This window comes from Saccopteryx bilineata, chromosome 4 (genome assembly GCF_036850765.1).
Source record: "Saccopteryx bilineata isolate mSacBil1 chromosome 4, mSacBil1_pri_phased_curated, whole genome shotgun sequence".
NCBI classification, from domain to species: Eukaryota; Metazoa; Chordata; class Mammalia; order Chiroptera; family Emballonuridae; genus Saccopteryx; species Saccopteryx bilineata.
This window is the reverse complement of record NC_089493.1, coordinates 71748590-71773976: the sequence shown is the minus strand read 5'-3', so window position 1 is coordinate 71773976 and position 25387 is coordinate 71748590. Positions and strand designations below refer to the sequence as shown.

The window sequence follows — 25387 nt, the reverse complement described above, 5'->3', positions numbered from 1 at the left end:
CACTGCCTGGTCAGGCTCATTATTTTCATATAAGAAGGCATCAGTCATTCTAACTATGCTTCAAATTCATTTTAATGGTCAACAGCAGGCAGAAACACTTCTTCAAATATATTTTAGTATATGGTAGAAACAACTTTATAGGTCCTGGCTGGTTGGCTTAGTGGTAGAGCTTCGGCCCAGCATGTGGATGTCCCAGGTTCAATTCCTGATCAGGGCACACAGGAGAAGCATCCATTTGCTACTCCACCCCTCCCCCTTCTCTCTCTCTCTCTCTCTCTTTCTCCCTCTCCTGTAGCCATGGTTCAACTGATTCCAGCAAGTTGGCCCCGGGCATGAAGGATGTTTCTGTGGCCTTCACCTCAAGTGCTAAAAGTAGCTCAGTTGCAGAAAGCAACAGAGAAATGCCCCAGATGGGCAGAGCATCGACCCACAGCGGCCTTGCCAGTTGGATCCAGGTTGGGGCACATATGGGAGTCTGTCTCTCTGCCTCTCCTGCTCTCACTTAATTGAAAAACAAACAAACAAAAAACATTATATAAGGCCCTGGCTAGGTAGCTCAGTTAGTTAGAACATTGTCCTAAGTATACCAAGGTTGCAGGCTCAATTCCTGGTTGGGTATATACAATACTCAACCAATGAATGCATTAATAAGTGAAACAACAAATCAGTGCTTCTCTCTCTAAAATCAATCAATTAATCACTCAATCAATAAAACTTTTAAAGGTCAGCACGTGTCAGGTTTTCCAGTATGTATACTGAATGAATGAATGAGAAATCAAATACAAGTAGTTTCTCTCACATCTCCCTCACTTACATTTTATCCTCCATGAAAAGTGTCCCTTGAGCTGAGGAACTGGTGGCAGCACTTTTGGGCTCACTCAAGTAGAAGACCAAGCAGACTGGTTTGCCAACAACCTGCTGTGCTTCATGGTCTGCCAAGGGTAAAAAGGCAAAACCCTTCTTTCCAATGGAGGTAACACTGAACTTCTTCCTCTAATGCTGGAGGAAGATGTGATAGAACTGCAGCTAAACTGGAGGTTACCTGCATGGTTACCTGCATCTGTAGATAACCTTATCCCTGGGACACTCCCACTGACAGACCTGGCCTTGGCTACCCAACTGTGTGGGCAAGATTGTGAACACTTCTCATGGGCTGGTTTGGAGATGGTTCAAGCACCGTTTTTACACAGAGAAATGCAAGGTGCAGAAAGGTGATGTAATTCATTAACCTAGAGTTTCTTCTAAGGGGCGACACTCACCTGCAAAGCCATGTTCATGTTTTCACTCAGAGCCTGCGCCTTCTGTGCTTGCTGCAGCTGGAGCCGGAGCTGAGCCACCTCCTGCACAGAGCCTGTGGGGGAAAGTCTCATAGAATATGCCACACGTAAATGGCCAAAGCACCTATGCTGTTCAGAAGACACGAATCCACTGAGGCTGCAGAAGGTGAACTTCTGCTTTTTTACCTTTTAGAGGAATAGCCAGTGGGACCCAGAAGGCATAGGTCTGGTCCACGTATTTCCGAGGTTTATTATGACTCCCTATGTGTCCTTGGGAAGTTAAAGACATGGACCTTGCTATGAACCCAATCACGTCTACAGAACTGAGCACTCCGGAAGTTCTTTAAAGGAGTGTAAGATTCCGACTTATAGAGAGAGCCAAAACAAAAAACCTTTGGAACCCATTTTGACTCTCTATTAAGGAAACTACATCTTGCTGTCTTTGGCGTCTTTCTAAATGCTCTTGTTTCTACCACTCTGACCTCCACATGTGAAAGAAGCTTATTAGGATCATGCTTTTGAAACTTTAGAAAGCTAACATTTTAAATGTACCAAGGGAGGTTCGCACTGAAAAGTGACTTTATTGGGTTTCTGCGAAAGAAAATGGGCATCTAGGAAATGGTTACACAAGTAATGATGGCATATTATGCAACTAAAGAAAATCATATTCTCAAAGCCTTTAATGGCAAGCAAAAATGCTCCTAGGTAATGACATGGGGAACAGAAGAATACAGAACTAAACAGGGAGGAGGAATCTAAATAGAGCATGGTCTAAGTTCTGCCCCCACCAAAACATACACACACAAATATTCAGACAGTCTTTGATGTTAGTACTCTTGACTTTTGAATAACCCACAATTATACAAATTGTACAAATAGTCAGAATTGACTTCATATGTGAAAGTGTGACTTTCACATATCAGTTAATAAGTAATCACTAAGTTATTTTCATATGAGCTATTCACCAGTATAGGAAGCCATTTTCTATGTATAGTAGTGTTGGTGTGAACATTTGATTCTTTTATTGCCTTTTACTCTAATAATCATTCTATAAAAATGAATAGGAAATAAAAGTACTGCTGAAACTAATGATAGAAAGCATATTCTCAAACTTAGTATGATGGAGATCTTAGGAGAAATCTTAAGCATGACAAAAACTATAACTCACTGGCTTCAAACGACCAGGTAAGTGGCTATTCCACTGTGAGAGAGAAAAAAAAAATTAAAGTTACACAAGATAATAGAACTACATAATCAGAGATCCATTCTCAAAAGCAAAATATAACAAGATTTCATATCACTTTTAGCTTTCAGAGATAAAAATCTACCTTATTACATGTATTTTACTATTCAATTTTTGAACACTCAACTTTGGTGTATTTTCAAAAGCAGGCAATTGTCTCTGCCTGCTCATCCATTTCACTTGAAGGAAATACATTCAAATGTTAACAACTGTGATCTCTATGTAGTAGAACTATTGGTTATTTTTATTTCTTATTTTATACTTGTCGGTATTTTCCAAATAATCTAATAAATATGCACATTACACCTTTATAAATATACAGAGTGGAGTGAAAGTAGGTTTACAGATGTTTGTATGGAAAATAATATAATAATTAATAAATAATAATACAAGAATACACTGTTTCCCATACTCACAACTGTAAACTTACTTCCGCGCCCCCCCTTGCATAATAACCATGCTTTAAAAAATGTTCACTAACATCTTTGCTGTCTTTTCTGGATTTTTATAATTCTAAGTTCTTTCTGCCAGCCTCTGGGGCAACCGCAGTGCCCCCAGACACCCACCTGAATGCAGCAAGTTGGCACACTGCTTTTGACTTTCCTCCAGACTTCTTGTCAATCTGTTAATGACTTCAGTCTTCTCTAATTTGGTTGCTTCTTGATCCCTTTCCAGTTCTTTAACCTTATCTTTCAAAAGACAGCAAATGTCCTCCTAAATAGTAAAAACGTTCAAGAAGTCATTCATGATCAGTTATTAAATATTTAACTATTATCATACAAAATTGGATTTTAAGACAAATATAAAATCATCACATAGCAACATCAGCTCTTCTACAAGTTAAGTGCACGAGACCGGGAGTGAGTGAATAAAGGCATGTGATCTTGGGTAAGTCATCACCTTCACAATGTCTTTTTCTTTTGTAATTACACTAATAGCGGTTGCTTTCCATGGTTTCTAAAGTCCTTTCCTGCTCTACATTCACAAGACACTGCTGTTCTAACACTAGATCTTATTCAAGCCAAAGGCATATATCATATTCCTATTTGCACTTTATACAGTCAGCATTCAGTGCATGGGCACATAGTTAGGCACACGGCTCTGAGTCTGAACCATGGGGTTTGTATCCCACAACAGCAAGGACACAGATAAACATGTGGAAACTCACTATACTCTGAACACCCGAAAGCTCATCCTATTCCAAGCAGCCAAAAGCAATTTGTCTGTCTCTTGAACTTTTAAATTTGAGCTGTTTCTCACATGTTTTTTCTTTCTACCTTTTACATGTCTTATTTTTTTTTAATGCTAGTTTATTTTAGATTTTATTCATTTTTTAGAGAAAGGAAACAGAGAGGGGGGGGGAGGAGCAGAAAGCATCGACTCCTATATGTGCCTTGACCAGGCAAGCCCTGGGTTTTGAACCGGTGACCTCAGCATTTCAGGTAGAAGCTTTTACCCACTGTGTCACCACAGGTCAAGCCATATATCTTATTTCTTTTAATAGTCTCCTTGCAGGTGCTTATGCAGTGCCTTACACATAGTGTGCGCTACAAAAAAAAAATGACAAAGAAAAACAAACAGGATAAATTGTGTGTGCACATGCATGGGTGCACATGTGGAATTACATGGGGAAATACAGAAAATATAAAGCACGTACATTATGTATTCAAGTTTCCTCAAAAAGAAAATGTTTTGGGGAGTAATGAGTCATAGGCGTGCAGAGCTGGAGGAAATCAGTACCTCTCGTTCAGAAAGGCTGCCCAGGCTGAATTTCAGGCCAAAGGAACGTGAGAGAGGCAGAGGAGTATAGTAAGGTAATTGGTTAAAGTTACCTGAAAAAGCCTGAAAAAATAAGTAGAGAGAGGAATATCAAGAAAGGGCTTTGAAGCAGAAAGAAGGCATCTGGGCCTGATCCACAGGATTAACCAAAAGCCCAATAATGCCTTAAGGATACCAACCCAAAGAGCCTCCCAAGGCTATTGACAGCATAGGTAAGCAAAGGAAAGGAACTCTGAAGTCTCCTGTTTTAGCTTAAAAATTCATGTCAATGTTGCATTCTATTTCATAATGTAGCCATGTTTGCTTTAAATTTTTCCTGCCAAATTTTAGAGGTCCTGGAGACTAGTCTGTGTTTACTCAACATGGCTCAGCTCCGGGCACACTGCTGCCGATTCCTGGGCCAGCCTGCAAAGCCCGGTGCTGAAGAACAGAGGAACGCGCCGACACAATGAGGAGCCGCTGCTGCTGACAGGGAGGGTGTGTGTGCGAGGAGGGCCGAGAGACTGCTGCCCTTTACATGCTGAGAGGCCATAAGAAATTTTACAGGGGACTGCGAACTGGTTAAAAAAATAGATATGAAATACCTTGTAAACAAAAGGCAGACTGTGGCAATAATTTGATTGTATGCAACAATCAATTAAACCATGCTGTTTCCTGTTGACTAGTACAGGAAAACAGATCATACTCATAAAACTGAGCAATTTAAACGCCAGAAAACAAGTAAATCAAAAAGAATGGTTCCATCTTTTCCATGATTAGCTTGAGTGATGAGAACACTCAATTCAAGACAATAGACGTCTTTTAAGACTGAATGAGACAAGTGTGGTAATAAAGAGAACGACAGCTAAATGTACAGGAGTAAAACTGAACAGCCTTCTCAGGCACAGAAAAATGAGGATTAGGCCACACACAGACACAGAGGGCTATGAGAGTTACTTAGCCAACAGGACATGTTTAAAGTTGAACCTTTATATATAACATTAAAGAGAAGGTAGGAAATAGATCAGGTGAAGGTCATGACATAGAAACCACGGTCCATGACTTCACCAAAAGGTGAAGCTTTCAAGAAGACAAGAATGAAAACAGGTTTTACACCATCAAGGAGATAGAGACCTTTCCATGATACCTCTATGAACGGGAGGCATACAGGGCAGTTTAGAGAGATAACCAGAGATATTAGAACACAGCACTTCTCTGCGTTAAAGACACAGAAGCAGTTCAGAGAGAGAGTCACGGAGACAGTCTGCTATGAGAGAGTTGTCTGAAGGAACACTGTAAGCTTCAATAGGCTCATTTTTCGTCTTCTCTGTCATACTGAAAACCTGAGAGAAATTCAGCCAAGGTCAAAAGAACAGTTACAATATGTTGTATGTACAATCCTTTCCACCCAGAAAAGCTGGTGGCTGAAGGAAAACACCAAATTAATCATATTACAAGCCATATATTTCTCAAAATATACTACTTAAACAGACATTTAAAAAAACTGTATCATGAGTTGCTAAATTAGGCAGCCCCCATGTTGAATTTTGTCTTTCAAAATGTAATTAAATATACATAAAGCCTGTTTACATCCTGATGTTTAGCTGATGTTCAATAAAGGCTGGCTGAACAGATGAAAATATTTATAATTCGTCTACAACTGTAGTCCTTTCCCACCAAGAATGTGTTTTTCATAAAGCAGTGATTTTAAGCCTTCTGCAAGGGGAGTCATAATCCTTTTAGAAAATCTGAATAAGCTCATGGGTTTTATAAAAAAAAAAATTTATAAAAAAATGTTTTATGCAGTGAGTAGAACTGCATCTACTCACACCCAAAAGAAAATCTTATCCAGTTTCAAAGGACTCATCAATTCCCTAGAGCCTTGTCATGACCTGCCTTAGAAGGCGCCAGGTTAAGAATCCTTCTAAGTAGGAAAACTACCTATGTGCGAACATCTGCTCTGTTAACACTATACATTAAGTGGGTCCAGGGTTGTGTTCCACTACATGACAGCCACTCAGAACCTAGACAGGGGTGGATGTATTCCACTTCACCTACTGAATTATCCAGTTATTTTTACCTTGCTACTACTTTCCAACAGTTGTTTTACTTTTCTTTGAAATCTGCTGAATAGAGAGAGCATAGTGGAAAAATGTTTCCCCAAAGGGGAGGTAATTTATGCCTCCCTATTTAATAACATTTATAAAAAATTTTAAAAAAGAGGGCAAGAGGTAAAATGTAGTGTGTACATGTGGTTACAGGTTATGTACAAAAACCTAAATCAGCCCCTTCTGTGTAGAACACACTCATTCAATATTCAGATGATAGGTAGGCATTTCCTGAGTTCATGGTTGATTTTGACATTTCTAGAATCGAGAATCTCGACTTTGATTCTGAAATAATACGGATTGAACTTTCATTAAAAGGCTACTGGCCTGACCTGTGGTGGCGCAGTGGATAAAGCGTCGACCTGGAAATGCTGAGGTTGCCGGTTCAAAACCCTGGGCTTGCCTGGTCAAGCCACATATGGGAGTTGATGCTTCCAGCTCCTCCCCCCTTCTCTGTCTCTCCTCTCTCTCTCTCTCTCTCTCTCTCTCTCTCTCTCTCTCCCTCTCCTCTCTAAAATGAATAAATTAAAAAAAAAAATTTTTAAAGGCTACTGAGGCATCTGGTAGCGAATGGACAGCACCAAGGGACGCCGTAAGAAACATTCTAAGAACTTTGGAATCAGCAATTTGTCAAGCAGTTATACAATTATACACAGAGGCCTACATCAGCGCTATACTCCATTTAAGAAATAAATAAATAAATAAATAAATAACAGCTCCAATAAGGGATTAATATCCAAAATATATAAAGAACTCACAAAGCTCAGCAACAAATAAGCAAACAATCCAATTAAAAAATGGGGAGAGGATCTGGACACTTTTCCCAAGAGGACATACAAATGGCCAACAGATATATGAAAAGATGCTCATCTTCACTAGCTATTCAAGAAATGCAAATCAAAACTACAATGACATTATCACCTCACACCTGTTAGACTGGCTGTTATCAACAAGACAGTTAATAACAAGTGGGGAGAGGATGTGAAGAAAAAGAAACCCTCATTCACTGCTAGTGGGGATGCAAATTAGTACAACCATGATAGAAGAAAATATGGTGGTTTCTCAAAAAAAAAAAAAATTAAGAATAGAATTACCATATGACCCAGCAATCCCTCTACTGGGTATCTATTGCAAAAACTCAAAAACATTGGTAAATAAAGACACATGCACCCCATGTTCACTGCAGCATTATTCACAGTAGCCAAGACACGGTAACAACTAAAGTGTCCCTCAATAAAGTATTGGATAAAGAAGATGTGGTACATATATACTATGGAATACTACTCAGCCATAAGAAATAATGATATATTGCCATTTATGACAAGATAGATGGAATTTGAGAACATTATACGTACTGAGAGAAATAAGTAAATTAGAAAAAGCTGGGTAGTATCATTACAGTTAATTAGAACTGTGTGATTTAACACAAGGTGAAATATAAAACTGAGACTCATGGACAAAGATAAAAGTGAAGTGGTTACCAGAGGGAGGGGACAGGGGAAGGGGGTGAGAGGGAGGGAAGGGGGTAAAGAGGGACAAGTATACAGTGATGAAAAATGATTTGACTTTGAGTGATGGGTATATAACATAATCAACAGCTCAAATCCTATAGAAATGTTGACCTGAAACCTTTATACTCTTATTGATCAGTATCACCCTGTTAAATTTAATTTTCTAAATAAAATTTTTAAAAAAGAAAGAAAACAACAAAAAAATAGGCACAGAATTTATTGATTTTAGAGAGAGGAAAAAGGAGGGGGAAGAGCAGGAAGCATCAACTCATAGTAGTTGCTTCTTGTATGTGCCTTGATTGAGCAAGCTCGGGGTTTTGAACTGGCGACCTCAGCATTCCAGGTTGACTCTTTATCCACTGTGCCACCACAGGTCAGGCTGCACGGAATTTAGCCGTGGAAAAAGACCTCAATCAACACCTTCTATTTACAGTTCAGGAGTATGAAGACAGAATCAGTCAGGACAGAATCGGGACTTTGTTCTGTGTTCCAGTCTAGGGTTCTTCTACTAAAGGGGGCTGTATGGGGGTGGTGGGAATATAGAGAATGAACTGGGCACAGGAGTTGAACACACTAGGGGTCCCTCCCAGTCCTCCCTGTAGTTGTGTCTAAGTTAGCAGAGAATGGAGAGATCCTCAAGGAACCTGGGCTGGAGAAGCCACCTTGACTCCACTCCTCTCGTCATCCAAGGAGAACCATTCTCCAATCTAATTAACTGTAACGATACTACCCAAACAGAGCCAAAGTTAATAAAACTATGCCTCAAACTCCATTTGTTTAAATATTATATAAAGTAAGTTTTCAATAATTTGATTTTCTTTTCCCACCCCTATATATACTCCATACTAATCAAATTAAAAACTCCTATAAATATACATAAAAACAAAATAAAATGGTATAGTTATTTTTGCCAACAAAGCATCTTATATGGCTTTACCTAAATAATGGAAAAGTTTAGAGTCAGCTGTATAAATAGGAAAAAAGAACCCAAATCAGGATGAATTTTAAGTGTAGTGGAATTTTCCATACCCTCACATCTCATTTTTCTTCTTCCCTTCCTTTGGGTTAAATTAATTCTGAAATTACATTAAGAAAAATGCACTCTGAAATTTTATTCATTAAAATGATTACCTGGAGCTTTGGAGCACATGCAAACTCACCACCTGACTCACCATCAGCTTACATTTTGTTCCCTTTGAAGCAAAAATAATAAAAACTGTAAAATATGTTCAAGTTCTAAACCTCAATGATTTGAGATTAGACTACTTTCCCTATTTAATGACACTGTTCTCAGAATGAACTCTTCTCTCAGGAACTAATTCTGAAGGGGTTTCTTAACCAAATGCTGGGAAACCCAGAAAGGCTTTCTAGTGGCAAAGCTGCAGGACAGCGTCTCAGGTTCACATCATCTCCCAGAATGCCGTTCTTTCATCTGGATTTTTTTCTAGGACAATATGAACAATATGTAAAAATACTCAGCAATTAGCAACTAGTAGTGTGAGAAGAGAAAGGATTTCCAAAATTATGCCTGATTCAGGGCCTAATCATAAATAGAAAGCTTTGCCTTTACAGTTTTACTTACAATCAAAAACCTACTGCAATCAATCAAAATTTCCGTATGAATACCCACAAAATGTCAGTTACAAAAAAAATAAGCGGCTTTCCTCACTGATAATAGTTAGTCATTTGAAATCATCCCAACCTGTTCCTTTAGAGCAGCCAGCGTGGCATCCAATTTCTTTTGCAAGGACAACACTTGCTCTTCATACTTCCTGGTGAGGCCCGAGACGATGCTCTCATGCTGCTCCCGCGCGCGCTGCAGGGATCCCGCCCGGTGAAGGTCCAGCAGCTGCTGCTTCAGGCTCTCCAGAGCCATCTCCGTTGTTCTGGACTTCTTCATCATCTAGCAAAGACACACCGAATAGCCACGTTGACGATATTTTGACTCTGAGCTCTCTTTCTGAACTTGAACTCTAAAAATCAACTATGCTTTAATGACAGAGAACAATGGGTCTCCCTGGTGGCTCTATTTCCTGAAGACTTCCCTACATGGGACCGAGCAGCCCCAAGGTTGCTGCAAGCATTCGGTGAGCAAAACTTCTGTTGTTCCCCGAGATGACAATACGGGTCACAGACTGGGCACCTGCGGCTACTGGACTGGTCCCGGTGCTGTCTGCACTGCTCTGTGAGCGAAGTGTGGGGAGCGAGCCAAACGTTAGGTCGCAGAGCAATGACAGACTTGATGCAACCTGTCAATGATATCTACTAAAAACAAAGTTTTGAAAGCTATAATTATACAGCTGCAAAATAATGATGTAGTAAGCTAAACTGGATCCCAAAAGATGTCCATGTCCCAATCGCTGTAACTTGTGAATATCTTATACTACATGGCAAGGGAAGTTGTGGCTGTGGACAGAATTGAAGTTGCTAAACAGATAACAGTAAAATAAGGAGATTACCCTGGATTACCTAGGTGGATCCAATGTATCCACAATGGTTTTTAAATGAGGGAAACTGAGGCAGAAAAGTCTGAAACAGTGACTTCTGGCTCTGAGGATGGAAATGGGCCATGAACCTTTTGCATGGATCGTGGCAAGCTGGAAAAGGCAAGAAAATGGACTTCCTCACAGAGCCTCCAAAATGCAACCCAGTCCTAGTGATGCCTTAATTTTAGTCCAGTGAGATCCATGTCACACTTCTGACCTTTGGAACTGTAAGATAATAATATTTGTGTTGTTTTAACCCACTAAATTTTTGGTAATCTGTTAAAGCAGCAATAGGAAACCAAAACACTTGGTGATTCTGCTAGTTTCTTTTATTTCATTCTTGTATTTGTGCTATTTTATTTTTGATAAATAAAATTTCTAACTCAGAAGATTACAGTTATCAGCTTTTATTATATAAAAACTATTCAACCTTTTTCTTTCAAATTTTCCATTGATTTGAGGTGGGGGAAGGGAAAGGGAGGAGATAAAGAGAGGGAATGGGTAAGGAGAGAGAGAGAAGCATCAACGTATTATTCTACTTAATTGCTCCCCATTTAGTTGTGCACTCATTGGTTGCTTCTCCTATGTCCCCGGACCAGGAACACTTGATCCCCTGAAATACCTGACCAGGGCTTTATTCAATTTTTTAATCTAATAACTATCAGTTTTCAAAAATATTTTAAATGCTAATCGTCTAAGTGCTAAGAAATATATATTTGGTCATTCAAATAACCAATATATTTGGTCTTTATTTATAATCTCTAACTCACAGCTCCCAAAACCCTCGGAATTTCCTAAGTGTTCAGAGTGATTAAAATGTTATGTGAATGTAGTTGACTTTTCACCTAAGGATGGGGGCTAGTTGCCCCTGTAGCCAACCATATGATGAGAGAAATGGAACTTTCAACCCTGACCTCTGGGGTGGGAAGAGGGCTAGACCAGTGGTCCCCAACCTTTTTTGGGCCACAGACCGGTTTAATATCAGAAAATATTTTCACGGACCGGCCTTTAGGGTGGGTCGGATAAATGTATCACGTCACCAAGACAAGTATCAAGAGTGAGTCTTAGACGGATGTAACAGAGGGAATCTGGTCACTTTTTAAAAATAAAAAACATTGTTCAGACTTAAATATAAATAAAACGGAATAATGTAAGTTATTTATTCTTTCTCTGTGGACCGGTACCAAATGGCTCACGGACCAGTACCAGTCATGGCCCAGGGGTTGGGGACCACTGGGCTAGAGGGTGAATTAATCACAAGTGGCCAAAGATTTAATCGGCCATGCTGTGCAATAAAGCTTCCATAATAACCCACAAGGACCAGCTTTGGAGATATGCTGGGTCAGTGACTGTGGAGATGCAGGGAGAGCAGCACACTCAAGAGGGCCGGAAGCGCCACGCCCTTTCCCCATTCCTTACTCCATGCGTCTCTCCATCTGGCTGTTTCTGAGTTATATCCTTTAATAATAAACTGCTGATCTGGTAAGTGAAATGTTTCTCTGAGTGATATGAGCCAATCTAGCAAATTAACAAGACCCAAGGAGGAAGGTTGAGGGAGCCTCTGATTTACAGTCAGTCAGTCAGAAACATAGGTAACATCCTCGGATAACAACTGGCAGCTGACACTATAACAAAATTGATGAATTCTTGGGACACCTCACTGGTATCTGTGAATTTCTTGGTGTTGGTTTGGGGAGGGAAGCAGGGGAGACTTGGGAAAAGAAAACCATGAGCAGGGGCTTGTGAATCAAATAGCAGTGTGGGTGGCAAGTTCTGGGCACACACGAGTGCATAAGAACAACAAACAGACTTGCGTGTGAGGAGAGGAAGAGAAGACACAGGCAAGGATCAGATAATCATCTTGATACCAAAGTGGGGTCATTGAAAGGTTTTAAGCAAGGGAAAGAAATAATCAAAAAGACATAATTAGAAAGATTACCCAGATGGCCATAAGAAAGAATTTGGAGAAGGGATAAAAAAAAAATAGACTAGTTAAGAGGCTTTTGCAATAGATGATAAAATCCCAAGTCAGGACCAATGAACAGAAATGAGGAGACTGATCAGAAAGTAGCAGATGAAGGTCTCCTCCAGATTGCCAGGACACAGGTGACCAGTCACCAGAGCGCCATTCCTCCAAAGTAAGGAAAAGAACAGTAGGTTTATAATGGAAGACAGTGTAACCTTCAAAGTTCTTCTCAATGTAGTCCTACCAGACCAAAAGTTAAGTAACTAAACTCCTCACTTGTGGTAAAAAGAAAATCATTTTTCACTGGAAATAATTAGGATGAAATACTCACCTGCTCTTCGTTGGCTTTGAATGCTTGCATCTGGGTCTCCAGGGCTTGTATCTGGGCTTCGAGCTGCATCTCTCTCTCTTTTCCGTCCTGAAAGAGTTTCTGCGACTCTTGAAGGCTAAGGGTCAAACCATCCTTTTCATCTAGGACATTATAAATGTTTATATAAATAACATGTTACCGTAAAGGGACCCCAATAGTCACAACCTCTATCAAATATCAGATCTATGTCACCTATCTATACATGTTGTTACATTCAATTTAATTCAGTAATGAACGTTAGTTGATTAGGAGGAAACTGATAAAGTTCCAGCAGAATGCCTGAGTAACACCAAGAAAATGTAGAGAACCAGAGCCACTTCCTTAAAAAAAATCTTATTGTATCCCCTTGGGGACCAAAAGATTTCCTACCGATAATTTAAGTTATCTGTTTATCTGAGAAGCTACACAGATGTGACAAACCCCTGCTAATCAAAACAGGAATCTGAGACTAATTACTTTTTATACACACTTGCAATGATCTCTTAAATTCATTTTAAATTCTTCCCACATTCTTTATGCGATTGCCCACAAGTTCTTCTCTCAAAATAAAATTTATGAGCATGACAGAAAAAGAGCTTTAATCACTATCAATTAAGTTTGAAATGTGCCGGGGTTCAGTCACAAAATTATCCTACAAATGAAAGTTCAACAGTGACCAAAATGCAGAAAGCATGCAGAGTGAGCAATTCTAACTGGAATCTCTATTTGCTGTGTGTTCCCCCGAGTAGGGCTCCATATGCACCCTGGCACACCGACTGAAGTTCAGGATCACTAACTTACTTGGATTAAAACATTATGCTAATCGGTAGGCTCAGAAAATGTCATGCAAACAAAAGATATATCTCTCTGGGAATTGTAATACTTCAAGATAATTAATCAACAACATTTCAGGACAGGATACCATCAGCATAGTTAAATCATGTTCATTTTTTCTAACAGCCTAACAGAAAAAAGAGGAAGAAAAGGGAGAAAATGAGGACCTCAAAATAGTATGTTCTGGAAAGAAGTAACCCAAAGAAAGGTGTCAAAAGTCCTGGCTTTTGTTTCCTTCTGACAGACTGACTATGATCCCAGTGACCAAGTACAGCAACCATCTAAGCTTCATAATTATTTTGTTTTGAATGTTTACTTTATTGATTTTAGAGGGAGAGGTAGGGAGGGAAAGAGACAGAGACAGGAATTTTGATCTGTTCCTGTATGTGCCCTGACCAGGGATCGAACCGGCAACCTCTGTACTCCAGGATGATGCTCTAGCCAACTGAGCCATCTGGCCAGGGCTCCAAGCTTCATAATTAAAATGAAGTTCCTGGGAACAAGATTTCTAGCTCTAGCATAGCTCAGAAACGACAGCTGGTATCTTACCTTTTATTATCAGAAGCTGGTGGTTCAGATATCTGATTTGACGCTCACTTTCATTTAATTTTTCAACTAAATTGTCTAGTTGTCTCTCTTTTGCTTTGTTAAGAATCTGAAGTTGAATAATATGCATATTTTCCGCAGAATCTGATTTGAAATTAAAGACAATTTATTACACAAAAGTATATCAAAATATAAATTTGTGGTCATTTAGGGCAGTGTTTTCCATACACGGACATAACTCATTAGAGTATTATGAAAACAATTCAGTGGACTGTGACTCGTATTTCTTTAAAACCAACAAGGTAGAGAGAATATAATAGAGCATATGAGAATGCATCATGTAGCAAAAATGAGTATTTTGTCAGACTTCTGTTTTAGTTATATATACTTATTGATATAGATAAATATTATAGGCTGTATCATAATGTACAACATGTTCTCCTTACTGTGGTCACTGCCGGAAAAGTTTGAAAAGTCATTGGTTTGAAGTATAACCCTTAATCACTACCATTTTAGCTAATTAAAAATAAATAAATGTGGATGAAAAAGGGGCTATGCAGTAAACCTGACAAGCTCAGGGGAACACAGGGCATGCCTGACAAGTTTTCTGACCAACTGTAACCACAGAATGGTCTAATCCCAAATTCCTAACAGGCGGGTCATAGTGGGTTGTCACGTCCCAGGCATATAGCATCATTAGCAAAGGTCCATCTACCTTAAGTGAACCCTGTCCATGGTTCTTACGCATCTAGGATAACGTATCTTTTTAAACGTCACAGTGATTTTCTTTTCCTAGCCCTTGAAGGCACAACTGCAGGGACCAGAGGACAAGACGACAGAACCCCCACTGTTACCCTGTCACCTGCATACCACCGCTATGTGCTGTAAATGTTCATTATTAACTAGCCTGGACCCACCAATGTAAAAGAAGTATGTGTTTCTCCACTTTGCCTCTTTTCCAATTTTAGAGATTTTCCTTAATCTACCATAATGCACCTTCCTGATGTCTTCCCCTTTGCTCCTAATGTGTAAAGTAAGCTGTGCAGCTGCCATTCTCCAGAGCCTGTGACAACTATGTTCCCTGGCATGTTGGTGTCAGTTTGGCTCAAATAAACTCATAAAAACTCTCTACAGGTTTAGACATTCCTTACGCTGACACCAATTACAATGGGACAGAGTTATATGTTCTCATAAAATTAAAAAATAAGTACATCAGCTTCTCTAAAATCATCTTTAAAGAAAATTTCTATACATCCTTCTCAAAATATTTTACTAATAAGCAGGAGTGGGGATTAAACTGTACTCATATTTATACTACAGATAAATGCTGAATAAATTAGTGAGTAAATAGATTAATAAAGGATTTTTTTTTTTTTTTTTTTTGCATTTTTCTGAAGCTGGAAACAGGGAGAGACAGTCAGACAGACTCCCGCATGCGCTCGACCGGGATCCACCCGGCACGCCCACCATGGGGCGATGCTCTGCCCACCAGGGGGCGATGCTCTGCCCATCCTGGGCGTCGCCATGTCCCGACCAGAGCCACTCTAGCGCCTGGGGCAGAGGCCACAGAGCCATCCCCAGCGCCCGGGCCATCTTTGCTCCAATGGAGCCTTGGCTGCGGGAGGGGAAGAGAGAGACAGAGAGGAAGGCGTGGCGGAGGGGTGGAGAAGCAAATGGGCGCTTCTCCTGTGTGCCCTGGCCGGGAATCAAACCCGGGTCCTCCGCACGCTAGAATAAAGGATTTTGAGATCTTCTTTCATAAATGATTCAAGTCACTTTAGGGACCACTTAAAAACAATTGGGGAGAGGAAATGATTTATAGAAGGATAATGCTTCTCCTATGACATAATGACAAATATTCATTTTCTACTAGAACAATGCTCCCACTTGCTAGCAAACAAAGTAGGCCTCTTTTTAAAAACAGATATGGTTAAAATTAAAAAAAAAAAAAAAACCTAACGACTGAAAACTATTACAGGTCAAACTCTTGTCTGGCCTTAGAACAGGACTAGCCCCTGAACAAAAAACTGTGCAAGCCACATCTCTCTTCAGTCATTTTTTTTAAACTACTACTACTGCTGCTAAGAAGCTGTAATCACTAAATCTGGCACTAGCATTAAGTTATTGAATTAACTTCCAGGTGTCAAATTTAGGCAAATGTGTAACCGTCTTAAACAAAAAATATATCAACTTGATTAAACGCAGATTAAGAAAGTGATAAAAAGGTGATATATGCAGAATGACTAGCTGAACATGTAAGGGAGAGGAAACACCACGCCCTAGAGCCACTGTTGTGATGCGAATTCACACACCTCCACCAATTCTGCCCCCCACACACTGCGTTTCCTTGGCACTCCATTCCACAGTAACTTATAACAAAGGTATCTGCTTTGACTCCTTCGAGGTATGTAAGTCCAGCAGCCCAAGTGTACCACGGAAGCAGTGCACGCAGTTAAGAGCGTGCAGATCGGTTTTCTCTTGGGCGTAGCCCATGAAACCTAGAATATCCAGTGTGACCTTTCCCCTGCTTCTTAAATGTAAAACAAACAAACAAACACCTTGCTGTCACACTCTAGAATCACACTGGTTCTCACCATGCACAGAATTAGAAGGTATTTCACATGCCAGAAGGTCAAACAGTGAAAGTTGAATGTATATAAACCCTAGTTCAGTTAGTCAAAGTACAAGTTTTGATTTTTGGCCTTGAGTGTTTTAGCTCCTCGAAATGCTGTGGTAGCACTTTCCTCCTTCTCCTCTCTACACAATATAATCCGAGCAACTTCCTTGGTAAGTGTCACATGCCTAACCCTGAGATAGGAAGCCAGTTTAAATTCTGAACATAATGTAATTTATATCAGAGTGCAAAAGAAAAAAATTAAGATGATAATAGCTAGGTTACTAAATTATATTTCTACATAATGAAAAATCTAGAATTAAAGGGAAAATTGTATTTCATTTTCCAAATCAGACTTTACTTAGAAAAATAAAAGCTCATGAAAAGTCTTAACCAACTACAATGACTCATATGTACAGTTGAGAAAATTTTAGTTTTTTTATTAAGGAAAAGTTCAAATATATGAGAAGGTAGAGAAAAGAGCCCAAGGACTCCCAGGAACTCATCATGCAGATTCAGCAATTACAAACTAGCAGCCATCTTGCTTTGTCTGTACCCTCACCCAACATTACCCCCCAACACTGTGTCATTTGAAATAAATCCTAGACTTCATATAGGTTTATTCATAAATACTACAGGATATAGCTCTAACTTATAATAAGGGCTTCACAATTCAATGACCATACTTTAAAAAGTAATAATTCTTCAGAATCCTTAAAGTGTATTAGGAAATAAATATAAACTTGATAACGTACTTTCATTAGCTCCTAAAAACTGTTGTTGCAGGCCTTCAAATGTGTCACTTCCTGCAGTCTCTTGGGTTGGTGAGTCATTGTTCTGAGTAGGAGACTGAAAAGGTTTATAGGTCACTGTATATGGTTCCAACACTTGTCCTTGTGATGCACCAAATTGCTATTATAAGATGATAAATGAAATAGATAATTAGGATTTGGCCTTTTCCTCAAAAATTATCTAAATTAGACACCTTAATTAAGTCACAGAACTTAATTGTGGTACAATTATAAATTTTATACATGTATCTTTGCTTTAAAATAACCCATTGTTATTTAACAGTTACTGAAAGTCTGCAAAATAAAATTTCACACATCTTAATTGTACTTTTTGACCATATAACAGGCCAATAACAGTCAAGAATTCAGTAAGACTGTATAGAAATAACATAAGAATGATCAAAATGATGCCAACATTTTGGTAACATAAAAATACACATATTCAATGACAAGAACATGTGACATAATTCTTCCTATGTAATAAATATTCAATAATTTTTGTGGAATGAATACTATTCTACAGAGATAGAAAAGAAAATGGCTACCTTGATGGGTATGCAACAGAACTAAATGACAAGATAACCTGGAAATGTTTTCTTTGAATATATGCACCCTGATTTATTGATGTCACCCCATTAAAATAAAAATTTATTTATATAAAAAAAGAATTAAATAGGAAGTTCATAATAAATAAATAAAAAGAATTAAATAGGAAGGTCATAATAAATAAAAAAAAGAAAGAAAGAAAATGGCTATCTTAAAAGAAAAAAAAAGAAATCATCCTGTCATTGGGTGACACAAAATAGCTACTGGAAAAAAAGGAGCCACCCGGCCTGACCTGTGGTGGCGCAGTGGGATAAAGCGTCGACCTGGAACACTGAGGTCGCCGGTTCGAAACCTTGGGCTTGCCTGGTCAAGGCTCATATGGGAGTTGATGCTTCCTGCTCCTCCCCCTTCTCTCTCTCTCTGTCTCTCTCTCTCACAAAAAATCAATAAATAAAATATTTTAAATAAAAAGAAAAAAAAAAGGAGCCATCCATTGCCATTATGAAAGTTTAAGAAATAGCTCACTGTACCCTAAGGTCTTACTTCACTAAACTTTGCGAGGGTTAAGAAAAAAAGAGAGAGAAAAATAAAAGTGCATTTTTCTTAACAATCATCCTGTCTATGGCTTATATCATCACAAAACAGATATCAGTTTTGAAGTGTTTGATCTAAAATTTGTTATAAGGGTGGTGAACCAGAAAACCATGGTAATTAAATGATGTCATCTACATAGATTTACTGCTTTAAAACCATACCCAGCGACCTGAATATAGCTTCTCACTGGAGCACAGTGAAGTGAGAGAAACGCAGTAAATGAATATGGTTATTCTTCGACTCACTTAAGATTTTTAATGTTTAATGAACTGTCTCCATAATGCCTCTATTTTAAAAGTCTGACTTAAGATCATGATTTCATTAGATTGTAAACCGGAAACAGCATGACTGATTCAGCATGAGCCTGAATAAATGCACTCTCAAAAATCTTTATACTGAAACTAAATACAGTGGTACCTTGAGATACGAGCAGACCAACATATGAATTTTTAAGATACGAGCTGAGACTTGGTCCGTATTTTTGTTCGAGATCCGAGTGAAATTTCAAGATATGAGTCATGATTCAGGAAGCTGCCGCTTCAGCACTTTTTAATGACACTTGTTTGTCATATTTCTGTAACATTTTAAAAGGCACACAAAAGCAAACCTCTTTGGATAGATTTTTATTCAAAAGTCCTGCAAGTGAAAGTGCCGAAAGTGCAGCCAAAATGGCAAAAACAGGTGATGATTAAATGAAAAATATGTAATGTTAAGCTTAGGCTAAGTTTAAAGTTAAGAAAGTGCATTTTTTTTACAATTAAGTTTTTGTGGTTTCATTTTATATAAAGAAAGTGCAGTTTTAGTTTTGTTTAAAGTAAAGAAAGTGCAGTTTTAGTTTACGTGTCTACAGTGCCTGCATCCCTTCCTCCCTTCTCCTCCACCATTCACCTCCATTAGCTGCACTCGTCTGTCTCCAAGGTAAGAATACAGTACTAAATAACACTTTTTTCTTTTATTTCATATATTTTGTTATGCATTGGTAAAGTATACATGTGTGTTTCTTAATTAAAAATTTTTTTTCCATAATTTAGGATGGTTTGAGGATGCTTCACAGGGCTGGAATGGATTAAATCTATTTGTTATTTTAAATGGGAGAAATTTGTTTGATATACGAGTTGACTGACTTACGAGCTCGGTTACAGAATGAATTAAACTCGTATCTCAAGGTACCATTGTATCACCGTGGCACTAATAAATGTTTAAGCATACACATATGTGTGGGCACATATAAGAAAATTCTTGAAAGTCAAGTTCTTACAATACCTGAAAATGATTCCCTTGTGGATCTGCAAAGTTAATTACATTGGCTGGTTGGTTATTAAGTTCCTGCTTCTGACCTTTGGTATAAGGCCTAAAGTTTTCAGGTAGGTGATATAAATCAGTCTGTTCATATTTGCTCGGAGAACTATAACCACATCTGGCTTCATCTCTACCTTCTTCAGGACGATACCCAGGATGATGGTCTTCAGTCCTAGTATGATTCTCTTCCCAGCCATTGCCAATTTTCTCCCCAATAAACAAATCCCGAATCTCACCGTAGTCCTATTAGATAACAAGAGTAAGACAAAAGCACTAAGATCTAGTCCCGCCCTCATCAAAATCATTATCATGCCAGATACTCACATGTACATTTTTAGATTTATGCAGCACCTGAGGGTCATTCCAGTTCATTTCTGGTTGCTCAGAATGGTGAAGTCTTGAGAAAGATCAATACTTTAGATTTAGAGCCTATCACTTATTTGGAAGTAGATGCCACAAAGAACCCCAAAATGTTAACAGGTTTTCCCTCCAACCTTCACCTACAAGTTTAAGAATTAGTCCACAATTTTATAACTACATACATTATTACCACCTGCAGAGAGAATCAAAAGATAGACACTTACAGGCCCTGGCCGGTTGGCTCAGCGGTAGAGCGTCGGCCTGGCGTGCAGGAGTCTCGGGTTCGATTCCTGGCCAGGGCACACAGGAGAAGCGCCCATCTGCTTCTCCACCCCTCCCCCTCTCCTTCCTCTCTGTCTCTCTCTTCCCCTCCCGCAGCTGAGGATCCACTGGAGCAAAGATGGCCCGGGCGCTGGGGATAGCTCTGTGGCCTCTGCCTCAGGCGCTAGAATGGCTCTGGATGCAACAGAGCGACGCCCCAGAAGGGCAGAACATCGCCCCCTGGTGGGTATGCCTGGTGGATCCCGGTCGGGCGCATGCGGGAGTCTGTCTGACTGCCTCCCCGTTTCCAGCTTCGGAAAAATGAAAAAAAAAAAAAAGATAGACACTTACAGAATTACACTACACAAATGAAGTGATTTCACGTCCTTACCCTCCCTCTGTGTCATCCTCACTGCAGTCCAAATAGTGGAGCTCGGGTGAGGACGGGTCATCATCCAGCATGTCATGAGGCAGGTCTGTGAGTAACTGCTGCAACTGAGACCACAAAGTCAGCATCAATCTCACTTGGACTCAAAAACAAGATGCCAAACCAAAGCTGACTTGGATAGAGTAACTGATTGTAGAAGTCAAAGAAGTTCCTAATTTCTACATTTAAAAATGTCTTAAACACCACCCAAATTATGTTCATCATTTCACTTGGGAAAAGGGGAATAATTTCAGGATTTACATTAGAAGGCTTTATTATTTTCTACAAAAGTCTTGAATTTAAATACACACTAGAATTTTAAACCTTCTCCATGAAATCACAGCAAGTCATAATAATAGTACAATCACTGTATTATGTTATCAAAAGACTTGAGTTTCAGAAGCCTGTCCTACCAGTAACCAGACCTTGGGGACTTGATACAATAGACTTGCCCCAGGGAATCTGAACGGCCAGACACACTTTGCCCAGGTGGTGAGAAGAACAGAAGCAGCAGCAGGTGGCCCAGACACTTAAAAGCTTGAATAATGTGACAGAAACCTCTTGGGAAGTGACTAATTAGTAGACAGCTAACTGATTCCAATGATGAAAAGATATACAATGCTCGGCTGTTATACAACAGTTGAGTACAAAGAGAGCTATAAGATCCAGTTTCCTACCGTTAGCACTCTCGAAAGCTTAACTCGAATACTGACAATAAAAGCATTTCACTTTACTCTCCAATTATTTTTTTAGAAAACTCCTATCTTTAGCATTCTGCCTATAAAAAACAGATAGAATAAATTCATTCTAGTTTCAAAATAAAATGTGATGAAGAGATGGTCTCATTTATTAAATTTTAAAATCAGTATATTTCTTTCTTCAAATCCCAATATGATATTAAATCCTAAAATAACTAACAATTAGATTCAAATATTAATATTACATCATTAAATAGTAGTAAGGTGGTTTATAATGACTTCTCTTTCAAATTAAGCAGTAGTTAAATTAACAAGTGGACTGGGCTCCTCTACAGTACATAAATCAATCCAATAAAATTATGCAATAAATGAATTTTAAAGATATTAAATACTCGGTGTAAAACCATGGAGAAAGAAAATGAGACACTTCTTAGTCTATGACGGATTTTTCCTACACTTTCTCTGTCATTGTAATAAAAGAAATAAAATGTAACTATAAAACATACCTGAGTATTATATTTATAAAAAACTTTCATAAACAAAATATATATGGTAAAAGTTAAATTAAAAAAATTTAAGAAAGATCTAAAAGGTATGCTCCAGTTGTTAACTTAATTTTGGTGAAGTCCAATTTGGGAATGGAAGTGCAGTGTGTGAGGTGGAGGGGTGGAACTTCCTCGCTCTGATCCCTCATATATATCTAATATTCACTGGATGATTTAAAAAAACGATTTTCTCAGTTTGGTTCTTTACAAATGAAATAAGAGAAAAATATTCTATTCAATGAAAAGTAATCTTCATCTCAAAATTTATTTGATACCTATATAAACAAGTCAGTTCTTCACTTATTGGCCACCTATTCATGCAGGGTAAGTGGAAAATCATTTCGACAGTTAACTACAACAGAGTTGACCAAAAGATATAAAGAATAAAAAACACAACACTAAAAACAAAACAGAACATATCAACATATTACATGGATGCCTCAAGTGAAAGGTAACGAAGTGATTTTACAAATACGTAAAATTTACTAAGAAAATATCTGTGAGGTCTTTTAAAATGCTCCAACCGGCCCTGGCCAGTTGGCTCAGCGGTAGAGCGTCAGCCTGGCGTGCGGGGGACCCGGGTTCGATTCCCGGCCAGGGCACATAGGAGAGGCGCCCATTTGCTTCTCCACCGCCCCCCTCCTTCCTCTCTGTCTCTCTCTTCCCCTCCCGCAGCCAAGGCTCCATTGGAGCAAAGATGGCCCGGGTGCTGGGGATGGCTCCTTGGCCTCTGCCCCAGGGGCTAGAGTGGCTCTGGTCGCGGCAGAGCATCGCGCCTGGTGGGCGTGCCGGGTGGATCCCAGTCAGGCATATGCGGGAGTCTGTCTGTCTCTACCCGTTTCCAGCTTCAGAAAAATACAAAAATGAATAAATAAATAAATAAATAAATAAAATGCTCCAACCTGTTTTGTCTGTAATTACATATTACTGCTTTAAGGAAAAAGACTATCCCACATATTACACAGGACAAAAATAACAAATCTTTTATACTTACATCAAGTAAGGACTTCTGTACAGAAAGAATGTTTTCTTCTAAATCTTCAGTGAGGTTTAAGTATATAGCCTTATAATTCAGGGGAACTTTGACAGGGACATCTGAACAATACATTTTTCCCTTCACAAAGGCAGAAAAAGCTTCACAATAATTAGGTAGCTCTTGTAGCTTCCTTTGTGACACCACAAAGGTGTAACTGAAAGGACATTAACAAAATTGGCATGTATAAAGGGAATTTAATGGGAGTATAAGCAGTAAGTTCTGAATGTTTCTGGGTCTGTAAGTAAACTTATCAACCAGGAAAATCATCCCTATAGTATTGTGCCATATAAAATATTATATAAATAAATATATATGTATATATATTAAATAGAATATATACATATAATTGGCTTCAAAAACTTTCTCCATCCAATTCTTTGGCATGGTTGGCCATATTCCTTGACTTCCATAACTTTCAGGGCAGAGAGAAGCTAAATGAGGTGAGTCTTCTTAATAAGGCATTCAGGAACAAAATCCCACCCCCAAGGCTGCCATTTCCCAGGCCCAGAGTGTGCCCTCCTCCTTACCAGGTGGCCCCCAGCCAGGCACAGGCAGTGCATGATCTCTGTCTGCGCAGGAGCTCCTCCAAAGATGCCCCAAACCAACACACCTGGTGGTCAGCTTCAGAACACATCAGAGCAACACCCAATTAGTGCCACAAATGACACATCGAAAGGGTATACTCGGTGGGCACCAGAGCCCCACTAAAGCAAATCTCATCCTGTGGGGTCAGCCCCCCACAACAGCTTATCTGCTACAGTCTCAGCTAGTCCTCACAGCCAGTTAGCCTGAGGGTTAATCCTACCCACTAACATGCTGTTGGGCAAATGAGTTTGTAAAATGTGTATTTTTTTAGTTTGCTCACATTTATTGTTAAAAAATGGCACCAGATAGCCAGCCACGTGTGTGCTTGCCCTCAGAACAGGGCAGTTGATTGAAAATTGCTGATTACCTTTCAATGGGAGGGGCCATTGTTTTGCTAATGTGTGCTGGAGGAGGGGTCTTTGTGGGCCCAGGCAGTTTTTGCAGGGAGAGCTGAGAGTGCTGAAGAAGAAGCCATGTTGGCAGAGAGAGAGAAGAAGGTGTGCAGATGGGAACCAGAGCTGAGGGGCTTTGGGAGCCCTACTGAGACTGGTGGGGCCTTTGATTCTAGGAGGAACCAGAGAAGATTCTCCTGGTTGTGGAACCAGAGAATGCGTCAGGGCTTTTGGAGTTCTGAATGAGAGGAAAGAGGTCTTCCTTGTGTGTTTGCTCGTCAGCCGGTGCAAGACTTTAATAAAGGAATGGCCCACCATATTTTGGCTCCATTCTTTCTTTATCATCTGTCTGAATTCAATGAGAACCTGCATGTGAATGGCCACAATGGCAGCAGCCGCTGGCCCTACACATGCCAACAGCAATCAAGGCTCAACTACAACAGGAGGGCAATACAACCAACACAGGGACACCCCTGCAGCACCCAGCTCAGGTAAATAGGGAGATGGCACCACTGAGCCCCACAGGACACCCACTACGTAAGGCCACTCTGCCAAGACTGGGAAATGCAGCAGCTCTACCTACAAACACAGGGAGGCAATCAAAATGAGACAAAAAAATGTCCCAAATAAAGGAACAAGACAAATCTAAAAAACAAACACCAAAAAACAAAAACTAAACAAAATGGAAGCAAGTTATCTACCAGATGCAGAGTTCAAAACACTGGTTTTTAAGGATGCTCAATGAACTTGAGGAAAGAATAGATGATCTCAGTAAGAACTCTAACAAAAGAGATGAGAAACAAAAAAGAACCAGTCAGAAATGAAGAATAAAATGACAGAAATGAATCCATAGATAGATGCAACATCTAATGCAGATTAGATGAAGCAGAGGATAGAATCAGCAATATGGAAGACTAGGTAGCAGAAAAAAACCCAAACAGAACAGCCAAAAAAAAAAAAAAGAGAGAGAGAGAGATAGAAAGAGAGAAAGAATCCAAAAAATGAGAATAGTTTAAGGAACCTCTAGAACAACATCAAGCATAACAGCATTCACATCATTGGGGCACCAGAAGAAGAGAGAGAACTAGGGACTGAAAACCTATTTGAAGAAATAATGATGGAAAACTTCCCTAACCTGGCAAAGGAAACAAACATACAAGT

At 39.3% G+C, this 25387-nt stretch overlaps 1 protein-coding gene across 1 annotated transcript in view; it reads right to left on the bottom strand.

Annotated features, from left to right (window-relative positions):
• Positions 1-25387, bottom strand: part of CEP152 (centrosomal protein 152) — a 105773-nt gene that overhangs the window by 63033 nt on the left and 17353 nt on the right. The window contains exons 3-11 of the mRNA XM_066276884.1: positions 20935-21038; positions 20247-20319; positions 19887-20165; positions 17448-17604; positions 14082-14222; positions 12681-12820; positions 9600-9800; positions 3087-3234; positions 1260-1351 (exon numbers count right to left, since the gene is read on the bottom strand). Of these exons, the coding sequence (XP_066132981.1) occupies positions 1260-1351; positions 3087-3234; positions 9600-9800; positions 12681-12820; positions 14082-14222; positions 17448-17604; positions 19887-20165; positions 20247-20319; positions 20935-21038 (1335 nt within the window). The remainder of the gene's footprint in view (positions 1-1259; positions 1352-3086; positions 3235-9599; positions 9801-12680; positions 12821-14081; positions 14223-17447; positions 17605-19886; positions 20166-20246; positions 20320-20934; positions 21039-25387) is intronic.